Raw genomic sequence first — 14,342 nt, 5'->3', positions numbered from 1 at the left:
TTATTTCTCATCTGCAATGAAAACCATTGTAATACACAGATGATCTAGTACTTAGGTGTTTTAAATATACATCATGCTGGAACTGGGAAAGCCCAGCCCCCTGTTGACTTTCATTGGAAAAGTGACCACTGCTGCAATATATATATATATATATATATATATATATATATATATATATATATATATATATATATATATATATATATATATATATAACAATGTATGTATGAATTAATTAAAAGTTAAAGCTTTGTTCGCATTTCTGCATTTTTTTTTTCTTTTTTTTTTTTTTTTTTTTTTTACCATGTATTATGTATTAGCCTATATAGCCAGTGCATTTCAATACTTTCACGTGATTCCAAATTATTTGTCATCCAATGGATAGCCTTTTGTTAGTAGCATATCGACTAGGAAGCCCTTCTGATTTCAATTTGCGCTTATAAAGCTGTTTTTTGAAGCGGTATAGGCTAGGTTCAGTACCGCACCTCATGTCCACTGTCTTCTAAAATGAATGGCTTTACAACACAGGAAGCCAGTGTAACACACAACACAGCCTGAAAAAAAAAAATATCAATCCCAGTGGGGGACCGTTTCCTCCTACTTATTACTGTATAGCAACTGCGTCTTCACAGAAAGTATCAGAAAGGACCAAGTGAAATATATAGCCGCATAGAAGACAAAAACAACATGACTGCAAGACGCGGACTGTTACTGATTCTTCAAATCGCAGGTTATACGTCATGTTTCTTTATAGTAATAGCGAGATTATAACAAAACTTTTTATTTATTTATTTATTTATTTTAAATAAGACTTTGTTTCTTAAAACGTTTAAATGTACAATATATTCGAGGGGGGGGGGGGATATTTTTTCAGTATTTTGAACAATATTTTCACAGGAGCATATGGTTTCATTACATCCTAATATACCTTCTTCCAGGTAAAAAATCTATTTCATTGGAGCAGAATTATAAACAGCAACACTAATGTAGGTAGCCCTCGCGTTATTTCTCATCTGCAAGTCCGTATACTGTACAGGTCCATATGCAGGTTGGTCTACATAGAACGAATGTCAAAACCTGGTACAGTAATACAGAGCTGTAGACAGGGACATTATTATTCTATGTGAAGGATATATTATTAATTAGGGATTGGTCTTTTTGTTATTGTTGGCTACGTAAACACTTTCTAGGAACAACTGTAAGTCGCCCTGCATAAGTGCGTCTGTTAAGAAATAAATTATAATAAATCTACTAAGGGCGCCATAACTTGGCTCCCTTGGGGCTGCATGGCCCACAGGCATATTACAAGGGCCCTTTGTTTCATTATTATAAATATATATATATATATATATATATATATATATATATATATATATATATATAGTGTTCCTTTAAACAGAAATGCTGCCATTCCTGTGGCTATATCACTATAGTTTGATTTGGTTACAATTGATCTCATTATTCTATCAAATGTGAGGCTAACAGCTAAATGGGAAATTATTATTTAATTATTTCTAAAACATTAAGTTTGTTTTTAAAATACCGATTTCTGGAGTCAATGATATGCAGTTATGCAGAAGCGGCATGAACATGAATGGATAATGACGCACTAAGCCCTTGTGAGGAACTGCCTCAAGCATGGTTTTATTTAATATATATATATATATATATATATATATATATATATATATATATATATATATATATATATATATATATATATATATATGAATAAACAATATAAGAATGTGAAATACCAATGATACGTAGGGAAGATTGTATTAATAATAATAATAATAATAATAATAATAATAATAATAATAATAATAATAATAATATTACACTGTAACAACCTTCATGAGTGTCAGATGATGTCTGACTACGAGTCTAAATAGTCAGAAAATATTGTATGGTTAATAGAACATTTGCATGTTTACAATGCTGTTGTAATTTATAACAGGTATTCATTTAATTTCTAGTCAGTCTTCAGGAAAACAATGATGTGCACATTTCACCAGCACACAACCCGCTAAAAGTCATTGCTGGGTCAAAATTCAATCTTACCTGCAGCACCACAATGACATGCTCGACTCCGTTAATATACACATGGAGGAAACCAGCAGGCATCGACGTCAACAACAAAGTTAAACCCTCCATGATGTTTGAGTTCCATGAGGTGGAAACACAAGAAGAGGGAGAATACATCTGCACAGTATCCTGTAGCGAAACGAAAAAGAGCAAGAAAGTGAGAGTGCAAGTTATTTGTGAGTATATATATTTACATTTTGAATAACATTGTTTTTCAGAACACAAAGGGCCACATTTTCAAAGTGCTTCCTCCAGTCTTTAATAAACTCCAATTTTGTGAAAGGAGAAATAAAAATACATATTCACGGGGCGGCTGCCGGGACTAGTGTAGTACGGAGAAGGCAGAAAGGAGGTGACAGTAACGTGTGAAGAAACCTGACTTGAGAAGAGGACTGCGGCCTTGGTCTTGAAGGCTGCAGCCCCCAGGATCTGAAAAACATAAGAAACACTCTGCTGCGACAGAGCCGCCTCGCGGAGGCCTGAAAGGAAGTAACAGTAAAAGGGGTTCCCTGACCGATGTGGTGCTGCCCTCGAATGAGGTGAGACTGCGGCCTCCGAAGCCGGGAGCAGAGGAGCGTCCCGCAGGGAACCTGTAAAGAACAAGTATAGATGGGTTAGTTGGGACTCGAGCACTGAGAGATTAAAGAGAGCCATGTCCCGAAATGTAAAATATAGAAAGGACCCTCACTGCGAGGAGGTAAGAAAAGCGCATGAGCTGCGAAATGATAGTGTGGCTGAGGGTCCCCTTTGACTCACGCGGTGAGAATCTCCCTTAAATAAGGTTGAGGAAGCGCAGCTTGCCTAAGGTCGGGGAAGTGAGGCTCACATTCCCCCCAAAGAATGGTCCCCCGTGCCAATGCATAACATAAATGAGGATGAAAAAGACATACGAGACAAACAGAGAGGGGTTAGAAGGGTTAGTGTGTAATGATTTATGTGTTCACCTGCCGCTCAGTGGAGAGGAAAACAACCCCTTCTAAAAGGGGGAAAACCTCTGGTAGCCCCGGCGGTCAGGTAGCCCCTACTCCGGGCAAGCTAACAATTTTCTGATGGGCCATGGCAATGTCGGTGGGAGATGGCGAATGTATGTATCCGCTGCTGATGAAGTCCGGCGCCCCATTCTCTTGATTAGGTAGACATTGATGTTAGCGCAGGCTGCTGAGGTTGCTGCTCCTATTTACGATGATGAGCCGATCTGAAAAGGGAGCCAAGATCTGTTGTAGTGAGAAACAATTAGCAGTAGAGGACAGGATCTGCAGAACGGTGCAGTGATCTGAGGAAGTAAGCGATGGAGTGTGCAGTGGCCTGCTGTAGAGAGCCGCCAGCTTCAAATATGTATAACTTGTGGTGTTATACTGCAGTCTAGAGGTTGCAATTGGAATTAAAACCATTGGCTTCAGTGAAGCAGGGTAGAATATATTTGGGTATTGTGATTAAAATCCTTGTTTACGTATAAAACATTTGCGTATTATTTTTAGATTTGAATAATAAATACATTAGATGCATTTTGGAACAGTTAGTCATGTATATAAAAGGAGTTAACGCAGGTCTACAAGACGAGCCAGCATAATTTGATGTCCCAATTCGGCGAGTTGGGCTTGCTCTCGCTGGTTGTGAAAGCGCAGCAGCAAGAAGCCAGAAGACTGCAGTACTGAGGCTCAGGCTTGCAGTGCCTGTTGAAGCTTCCTGGTCTCCATGACAACTTACCACTCCCAGTAGTCACTCGATGAGGCGTTGCCGTGGTAACTATGGTGTGCAAGACGCCGGTGGAAGAGAGTTTCAGTAAGGCGGTGTCGTTGGAGCATGTTCCTTTGCAATCATGTTCCGTTGCTGCTTGTCAAAATAGTTTGTAATTGCCTGGATAGGTGTTTAAAACATTGGACATACCTGATGGAGGTCCATGACAGAATCTTCTGATGGAACGGTAAATTGTGCTGGCTCTGTGGGAGCAGTGCTGAGCGGGGGAGGGTCGCCTGATTGCAGACGAGGAGTGAAGACGAATTCAGCGGGCAGTCTGTTTTTAACAACCCGTTCCTTTCTAATACAGCCGTACTGCTACAGAACACTGGACAAAGCTTCGTGGTAGATATGAATAGAGCGAAGGCCAGGCAATCGCTGACAACGGGGATGTCAATGTCTTGTCAACGGAGTTTTAAAAGTTTTAACGGAGGTCCAGTCTGTTTAATGGAGACGCGGATAAAGTTAATGGAGCTACGCTTTGAACGGCGATGTTGCTGGGCTGGATACTGGACAGGGCAGGAAAGACTAACGTTGGAGCTCCTGCAGCAAAATAGAGAAACTGAATGATAAGTATCACCTGAGTAGGTAGGAAAATAGTTGATAATATCTTGGCAGCGCTGTGCAAAGAAGTGACCTGCATAGAAAGGAGCGAGAGTTTAGATATTAGCGAAAACTTTAAGCTGAAGCATGAATGACGAGGTCTGAGCGTTTGCTAAAAACAAAAAACGGTAGACAAGGAAGGTGTGTGTTATTAGTTTTTAAATAGGAGATTGGTAATGATAGACAGCAATTAAGGGTCCCGGCACGGCACGCCCCCCCACATACCTCTGTATAACTCTGTATAAATGCACTGCACCGCTCAAACTATTTCATTCAGTTCTTTTTCAAATGACTGTCCAAGTACTATAATACTATATGTTTTTTGTTTTAATCAGCTTTTAATGAACCTGTTATATATGTTCCTGAATCTCTGAAAGAAGGTGCCAAAGTAAATGCAACTTGTACAGTGGAAAACATTAACCCTGATGGAATTCAAGCAAGTACTGTGTGGATGCTGGGAACTCAGGTCTTAAGTAATTTAAGTCATAAACCTGATGACCATTTCACAGACACACTGACTATTCAGCCTAAAAAAGAAAACCATGGAAAAAATCTAACATGCATTGTAACGCTGGATGTTTTTCAAAAGGAACACTCTGTGGAACTGCATGTTAACTGTGAGTATTACCTCAGATTTTATTATGAACAGCCATGTACTTAAAGGAATGATAACCAAGGTTTTAAAATCCATTATTAACACTGACAATGAATTGCCAATTTGACAAGTCCAGTAAATCTAACCAAATACAGTGTGTATTGTCATCTTTTCTTATATCATTTCCTAGATGTTATATAAATCACGCACATAGTATGGTAAAGGTGAATTAGTGAAGAAAAGTCACTCCTTGCAGAACGGAGAAATATATATTTTAAAAAAATATGCTCAGGAAGAGGCATTGTCTAAAAAAACGAAACGTTCTGATTTGTATTTTATAAAACAATTAAAACTCCAGGAGCAACTTGCGTTGGGTTCCTTCATCTGGAACAAAGGCTATTAAAAAATCCCATTAAAAATCACACAATGTGTGTATCTTTCATGTAGGAGTGTGTGAGATAAGTGATGGTAATACATACAATAATTACTGGAATTACTTTTTTGCACCACTTTTCTAGGGGTATTTAGAAATTAAGAAACTAAGCTATGGAATTAAAAAGTGCTGCTTCCTCCTGGCACTTCCTATGCTGTAGGTCAATGTCAGCATTAATCAGGATATGTGAAGTAGCATTTCTTGGCCCGGTACAATGATTAGTAGGTTTATGCTCAACAGTGTCAATTTCCCAACATTTCGGTATATTTAACATACCTTTGTCAAGGGAAAGTGGAGATACTTATAGGCTTTTGATGCCATGTTAATTACACTAATTTATTTCTATTTAAATCTATTAATGTACCTGTGGTGTTAATGATGTAATGATTTACTCTTTCTTTCTATTCAAACCTTCAGGCATCATGGTACTGAGTCTATTCATCCACCCACTCTCCCTAAGTGTTCCACTCTACACCATCCAATTCCACCTCCTCTAAAACCATATATATATATATATATATATATATATATATATATATATATATATATATATATATATATATATATTGATACAAGCTGACATCCAGCCCACTTAAGGGCAAGGCAGTCGAGAAGAAGGGCGCTTGTATTTTACAGCACGTAATATATTGTATATTATAGATAGTTAAGAATAATTTAACAATATTGCGAGTGCCACATCATTTCCATCCGATACAAAACCAGTTTCAGATGGATGAATGGCATCATTTAGGATCTGCTATATATTCGGGGTGTGCTGATACTCAGAATTGCTTTTAAGAAGTATTTGTCAGCAGGCAATAAATTTATTAATGTGTTGATTTCACAACAAGAAAAACTGCCCTTCCCTCACTTTCACAATTAACTACCAATCAATGGCAATTAACTAACGCATTGGGTAAGGAAAGTGGGGGGAAAAAATGATTTGATATCAAAAGGATAAAGAAAGGTCAGACAAATAATTGCTTGTAAACCATAAATGAGTTTTAGCTAGTTTGATTATGACAGGTTTGATATTTAATAATCAATTCTCAATAGGTGACCAGGGAAAGTGAGGGACCACATTATTTTGTGTTGAGTAATTAACACATTTTATTCTATTTAATTAAAACAACTCCAAATTTCTGAAAGGAAATTACTCGGAAAAATACGAGTACCTGCATTTTAACTTGTTAACTGCTGCCTTTGGACTCAGGTTCGTCTCAGTGAGTTTCTTTGGAAAATAAATACAAAATCAACTAATTTGTGTTTCCAGACGCTCCTTCCAAGACTCAGATTTCAGTGTCCACCCCCCTGATGGAAGGTAATGATTTTGTAATGAATTGCTCCAGCGATGGAAACCCCAGGCCAAAACTAGAGTGGTTAAAGAAGAACAAACCTTGGCCAGCTAATATGAGGAGGCACGATGGCTCAGTGTCTGGAGTACTAGCCCCAGGAGACGAGGGGACATACGAGTGCACTGCTAAAAACCAACAAGGAGAACAGAAAGCAAACATTTCCTTGGTAATCCACTGTAAGTAACTACCACAGTCTTCTGGAGGGCATTCTGTTTTTGTCAGGCTTCTCTCTCTCTCTCTGTCTTCTTCTGCTCCGTCTTACAAAGGGTGGGCAATGATTCTCAAATGTGCAGTTTTGAAAGAAACAAATATCTTGTCCATATAAGTTAATATAATACCTATAAGATGTATTGGACCTTTCTGTGCTGTTTCCTATCTTCTCCTTTTTCGGCATTATTAACTGGGTTGGGTAACTAAGATCTATACCGAAGCTTGGTGATATTGTTTACATTTTTTGGCTGCAGTCCCAGGAATTGGCATCTTCATTCTTTCAGGTCAAGCAGCATGGGGCATCCTGATCAAAGTCAATAGATGCACCATTTATTCTCTAACTTTTACAGGCAGTAGCTGCTCAGGTTGCTAGGATACACAGTCTGCCAGGCATCACATGCAATCGTGTCACAGGGCATGAATAAACTCAATGGCCTATCGGTTTTAAACCTGTTTTACTTTTGTATTTCTAGACACTCTGGTTGCGAGCGTAGGTCAGAACCTAGTCATTGTGGCCACCCTATAAGCGGTGTCTGATAGAAGCGGCTGTGATTTACATCTACCCCTGTGTTGGGCACCTGTTCTGTTGCCATGGCTAGTGCAAATAGATCTATCTTTGATAGAAAAACACTATATTATCAGCAACATTTCAAAAGGCAAAAGCGGTCAGGATTGTGTCCAGAAACTGGATATCCCAACTTTAAAACTGGTTTACAGTATTTAATACAGTGCTTTTTTTCTTAGTACTGTACTTTGTATAAGTTACTTGAAAAGAATACATTAGATAGTAATGTTCTAAATTTGTCAAATACAGTTTTGGCCCTTTTTCTACAAAATGTTGTTCTAAATTGATTGAAAATATATTATATGTGTTGCCGTTTCTAAAATATTATTTTGACTATATTTGTCCTTCATCAGGGCCATGAGTCTTGAAAACATAGCTTTTAATAAATGTCATTATTAGTCATTTTAGATAAAAGCTAACCCTTTCTCCTCCTGACATGGCAGTATTTGAATGACAGGTTACTTCTCATGCGGTGAGCTTGAAATCTTGATTCCTGCAGTTTTTTGAAAACAAGTCGGTTATTTCAAGTTAGACATTGATGGCTGGAATTTTATTTCCGGGGAAATGCATGAAGGATTCATTCAGGTAACCCAACAAGGAGGCAGGTCTCTCTAAATGGGAAAACAAGAGAATGAGAAAAGCATGAGAATTTTTTCAGGTAAGGCAAAATTCAAAACATTATGTGAGTAAAACATCATTAGAGGCCAAAACGCATTATCAAATCTATAAGCAATGGAGCCTGTTTCTCTGGTAGATGTTGCAAGCCCAGTGAATTCATATTATTATTTATTTCTTAGCAGAAGCCCTTATCCAGGGCGACTTACAATAGTTACAAGATATCACATTATTTTTTACATACAATTACATTATTTATTTATTTATTTTTTTACAAACAATTACCCATTTATACAGTTGGGTTTTTACTGGAGCGATCTAGGTAAAGTACCTTGCTCAAGGGTACAGCAGCAGTGTCCCCCACCTGGGATTGAACCCACAACCCTCCTGTCAGGAGTCCAGAGCCCTAACCACCACTCCACACTGCTGCTCATAGCACAGGAAAAGCATGGTAAAATATCACACTACACTCCAGCAAGTTGTCTGTAATTTCCTCCCTCCTCTCTCCTCTATCTCCCCTGATGACTTTGCCTCCTTCTTCTCCTCTAAAATCTCTGATATCCGCAAACTCTTTAACACCTCTCCCTCCCCCGCACCCCCTCCTGCTCCAACCCCTACACCCACTGCATCCCCTACTAACTCGCCCTCCTTCTCCACCTTCTTGCCCCTCTCAGACTCTGACCTCTACTCCCTGCTCCAGTGTCACAAACCCACCACGTGTGCCTTGGACCCCCTCCCCACTCACCTCTTTCAAGCTGCTGCTCCTGCTCTACTTCCCTTCATCTCCTCCCTTCTCAACACCTCTCTACTTTCTGGTTTCTTTCCATCTGCCTTCAAAAAAGCCTCTATCACTCCCCTCCTCAAAAGACCCCACCTCCCTCCAGAGCTACCGTCCTGTCTCCCTCCTACCCTTCCTCTCCAAAACCCTCGAGCGGACTGTCTGCTTTCCTGTCCAACCACTCTCTGCTTGACCCTCTCCAATCTGGCTTCCGCTCTGCTTACTCCACTGAAACCGCCCTCCTGTCTGTCACTAACTCACTTAAGTGTGCCCGAGCTGCCTCTCTCTCCTCTGTCCTAATTCTCCTCGACCTCTCTGCTGCCTTTGACACTGTTGATCACTCTATTCTACTATCATCTCTCGCTGACCTGGTGATCTCTGGCACTGCTCTGGCCTGGTTCTCCTCCTACCTCTCCAACCGCACTTACCAGGTAACCTGGCGTGGAGCAACCTCCACACCTCACCCTCTCTTAACTGGAGTCCCCCAAGGGTCAGTCTTGGGTCCTCTCCTGTTCTCTCTCTACACCCGCTCCCTGGGCCCCCTCATCGCATCCTATGGTTTCTCATACCATTTCTATGCTGATGATGCTCAGATTTTCCTCTCCTCCCTTATCTCTACCTGTCTGTCTGCTATTTCCTCCTGGATGCACTCGCATCACCTCAAACTCAACCTCTCTAAATCTGACCTCCTTTTCTTTCCCTCCTCCTCCCCCTCCTCTGATCTCTCTATCTCTGTTCCTCTGGAATCTACCACACTCTCTCCCTCTTCCTCCGCTAAGAACCTCGGAGTCACCCTGGACCCCTGCCTCTCTTATTCCCAGCACATCTCCACTCTGGCACGCACTTGCTGATTCTTCCTGAGCAACATCCGAAGAATCCGACCCTTCCTCACCAACTACGCCACCAAGCTCCTGGTCCAGGCCCTGGTACACTCCCGCCTAGACTACTGCAACTCCCTCCTGGCTGGCCTCCCTGCGTCCGCCACCCGTCCGCTCCAGCTCATACAGAACTCCACTGCCCGCCTGGTGTTCTCTCTGCCTCGCTTCGCCCATGCTACTCCACTACTCCGCTCACTCCACTGGCTCCCGATCACCGCTCGCATCCAGTTCAAGACTCTTGTACTAGCCTACAGATGCCTTGACCAGACTGCACCCAGCTACCTCCAGACCCTCATCTCTCCCTACACCCCCACTCGACCTCTCCGCTCCGCCTGCACTAGAAGACTGGCTCTACCTCCGCTACGCTCCCCTGCCTCCAGAGCCCGCTCCTTCTCCACCCTTGCTCCGCAGTGGTGGAATGACCTTCCTACAGATGTCAGGACTGCCCAGTCCCTGACCACATTCCGGTGCCTCCTTAAGACTCACCTCTTCAAACAGCACCTGTAGAACTCCTCTGTTTGTATCCTGGGACACTATCACCCTTCATTTAAATGTGCTTTATTTTGCTCTTATCTGCCCCCTATTTTACTGCATTTAATCCTGTACTTCAGAAAAGTGTTTAACCTGTAGTACTTTGTATTTAATCATATCCTGATGTAACTATCCCTATTTAATCATATCCTGATGTAACTATCACTATTATCTGCTGTATTATTGAATTGTGTTTTGTCACACTTGTACTTTGCTTGAACAAAAGTTATTGTATTTCTTGCATTGTAACACTTGAAATGTATTTGCTTACGATTGTAAATCGCCTTGGATAAGGACTTCTGCTAAGAAATTAAGAAGAAGAAGAAGAAGAAGAAGAAGAAGAAAGGACTGCTAGTTAAATGATAAGAGAAAAAAGAGTCACCTTGATGGTATGCTTTTCTGTTGTGCACCATCCGTTCACTACAGATGGGGTTTCTTGTTTGATGATGTCAGCATTACCACAACAATTCTTTTAATTAATAGGGTACTTCTAGTAGAGTTGAGCAACTGTTGGCATAATGATGTGTTCTCAAGTTGATCACAGCTGTGGATGGAGACGTTGTCACGGCGACGGAGGTAGACAGCCTGCTTGGGGAAGGTTATCAGGCGTGATCTGTCTGAGAGCCCTAAATTCAAATATGTGTCCAGTTATCTGGGAGTTAGAGAGAAACCATTGACGCCTGAATCTGAATACCACATATAATTCAAAATATTAATAGATTCAGTTCTGACAAGTATAATATAGTTTTATATTAAAGCACACTCCCAGAAGACATTATTATCATCATCATTGTCTTATTGATCGGTACTTAATGTATTTCTTTCAAATGATGGGAAAATCATAATTTTGTGTTTCACAATGCAGACGTTTTTATTTTATTTTTTTAAATTTATTTTATTTTTTTTATAAATTTAGTCATTGCCAATTATTTTTTATTATTTTCTCCCAATTTGGAATGGCCAATTATTTTACTAAGCTCAGCTCACCGCTACCACCCCTGCGCTGACTCGGGAGGGCGAAGACGAACACACACTGTCCTCCGAAGCGTGTGCCGTCAGCCGACCGCTTTTTTTCACACTGCGGACTCACCATGCAGCCACTCAAGAGCTACAGCGTCGGAGGACAATGCAGCTCTAGGGCAGCTTACAGGCAAGACCGCAGGCGCCCGGCCAGACTACAGGGGTCGCTGGTGAACGGTGAGCTGAAGACACCCTGGTCGACCTAACCCTCCCTCCCCCGGGCGACGCTCGGCCAATTGAGCGCCGCCCTCTGGGAGCTCCCGTCCTCGGTCGGCAAAGGAATAACCTGGACTCGAACTCGCGACGTCCAGACTATAGGGCGCATCCGGCACTCTAGGCAAGTGCTTTTACTGGATGCGCCACTCGGTAGCCCCCGATTTCTTTATATTTTAATTAAAAACCTGCCAACTTAAAACATGTTGAAGGCAACGAAAGATGAGAGTATATACACAGCCCTATAATTACCTCTCTGCCTGCTCCCTGTATTCCTCAGTCTGTATTGATATCAATCATGGTTCATTGTGACTGCAGATGGCCCAAAGAACACTTCAATATCAGCTTCTCCAGGAAGTGACATCCCAGAAGGAGGGTCCTTACAGCTGACCTGTAAAACTCAAAGTAATCCTGAGGTGACTCAGTACAAGTGGAAGAAGCTCCCAGAAGCCTCTCTGCCTCAGGGGGTGCTCGTAGAGGGCAGCACCCTAACTATCCACAGCTTCCAGGGGGACCATCAGGGGATCTATGAGTGCGAGGCCGTTCATCAGAGTGGAAAACACGATCGAGCCTATGTCACTGTCACTGTCACTCAAGGTAACAGCCTGGCCTTTCAGACATATACACTGCTGTCGATGCTGTACATGTCTGTGTGAAGAGTTAGTTATATATATATATATATATATATATATATATATATATATATAAAACTGTTTGTAAGCTACTAAAAAGAGTATAGTAGATTAAAACCTGATCTGGTTTGCTAAACATTACTACAGTAATATATTTTAAGAGTGCCTTTATCAAATTGAATCCCATTGCAATGATGTTCTCAACTTGGAGCTGATGTAGGGATCTGATATTGAAACACTTGTATTGAATTATAGATTGGTCACTGTATTTTAGATAATAACAAAAAGTTGACAGCATTTTTGGTAAAGTTTTAGTAAGCTAGTTGATAACTGTTAAACTAAAAACTTAAAATAAGTAAAATAATACTACATAAAATGAAATGTAAACTCACTCATGTTTTAGTGTAAAATTGAAATTGATTGTTGCACACTATCAGATGGAAACAATGTCACATTAAAGTCAGTGATAACATTTTAGAAAAAATGATATATAACATAGTTTTCTGTGTAAGATACAAGCTGATTTTTAGCCACCCTATACAACATTCTATGCACCCTATAGGATATTCTATATACCGTTCTGCATATGTAACCCTTTATATTAATATTTTGTTTTCCAGAAGAGATGCTTTCCCAAGAGCCTGCTTTTCCAATAATAGGGGCTGTATTCGGGAGTCTGTTTGGGGGAGCTGTTGCTGGAGGGATTGGGGGCTTCCTGCTGGCTAAGCTGCTTAAATAACCACCATGTACATTAATGACCTGGAGCTCTTATATCCTTGTTCCAGCGTGACTGACATGTAATCAATAAATGATATACAGGAACAGGATTGGACACAGAAATGGAAAAGTACCTGCCACGTGAAGCACACATGTTTGCTTACATCAGCTGTCCAACGCCTGTACATTTAACTAATATTCCTAGCCAGGTTTTTAAATATTTTAAAGGCTTTTACTAATAGAGACAGGCAGATTTGTTTAATTGTAGCTGTTTTTTTTTTCAAATTAAGCATAAGGCATTTTTTTTTCTTTTTACTTATAGTCCTACCTTGTTTCTCCGGCACGTATGGGGCAGGGTCTAAACCTTAGCATAATAACATTATTACAAGCCCTGCACTGTTTAGCTGGGAATCGTATAGTTTTCTTTTTTTTTTTTTTTTATCATTTGACTCAAAAGAACCAAATTCTTGTCTTGTAAAGAGAATTGGACAAAGCCTACCTTCAAAAGTCAGACACAATTTATATGGGGGGCTACATACTAAATGCATTTTAATTAAATTAATACTTTTTTGTACTAGTTAAAAAAAAAATGACATTCTGCTGAAATATCATGCCTAAAGGATTACTAACAATTTTATTTTTCCTGTACTGCAGCTGGTTAATAAAACCCTGAATTTTTGGATACTACTTTGTGATCCCTGTTTCCTTCTCTGTATCAGCGGTTTACACTTTCCAATAACAGGTGGAAATAAGACGTCTATTGCGTCACAGTTTGATCCATTCTTGATTTACTAGAAGTTTAATCTGACACACCTGAGCTTGTTACCTATATACTGTGGCTAATCAAGCTCGTAGTGAAAACCTGGAATGGGTGAAACTACTATGCAATAGAAGCCTATCTGAATAAGTTCTTATGAATAAGCATATTAATAATGCTATCATATGTTGTAATGCTAATAAATTTGACTCAAATGTCTTTAGTAACAACTAATTGTCCAGACTTCAATATTACTACATCTTATTGATTAGTGTTTTACAGTTATGGACGTCTCATGAGTAATTGTTGACTCCTAATGATTACATCCTTAGAAATGACTAGAACATTTTCTTTTTTAGTATTAATAATTATGCATGTACATTTTTCACAATGAGAAACAATCATTTTAAAAGATACAAAGTTAGAAATAAACACCTTAAATAGTTTCTTTGGGGTACTTTAAAGCTGTAATCCCTTGTACAATAGATCTAAATAGTATCCTTACATCATTAAATGTCATGCTTTAAAATGTGCCTGCCAACTGATGTGATTTGGTGACATTGACTGGTGGATTACATCCTCAGCTAAAGGTGTGTTAACAACCAAGGAAATTGG

General features: G+C 40.0%; 1 protein-coding gene across 1 annotated transcript; it reads left to right on the top strand.

Annotated features, from left to right (window-relative positions):
• Window positions 1–587: 587 nt before the first annotated feature.
• Window positions 588–13,657, top strand: LOC117416715 (vascular cell adhesion protein 1-like). The gene is made up of 6 exons (XM_034028087.3): window positions 588–730; window positions 1,980–2,264; window positions 4,764–5,045; window positions 6,730–6,987; window positions 11,940–12,218; window positions 12,874–13,657. The coding sequence occupies exons 1-6, from the start codon at window positions 688–690 to the stop codon at window positions 12,990–12,992; spliced, it is 1,266 nt and encodes a 421-aa protein (XP_033883978.3). The 5' UTR covers window positions 588–687; the 3' UTR covers window positions 12,993–13,657.
• Window positions 13,658–14,342: the final 685 nt, after the last annotated feature.

The sequence above is a fragment of the Acipenser ruthenus genome, chromosome 12 (assembly GCF_902713425.1).
Source record: "Acipenser ruthenus chromosome 12, fAciRut3.2 maternal haplotype, whole genome shotgun sequence".
In the NCBI taxonomy this organism is placed as follows: Eukaryota; Metazoa; Chordata; class Actinopteri; order Acipenseriformes; family Acipenseridae; genus Acipenser; species Acipenser ruthenus.
The sequence above is the reverse complement of the archived record's forward strand: the minus strand, read 5'-3'. Positions and strand labels throughout refer to the sequence as shown.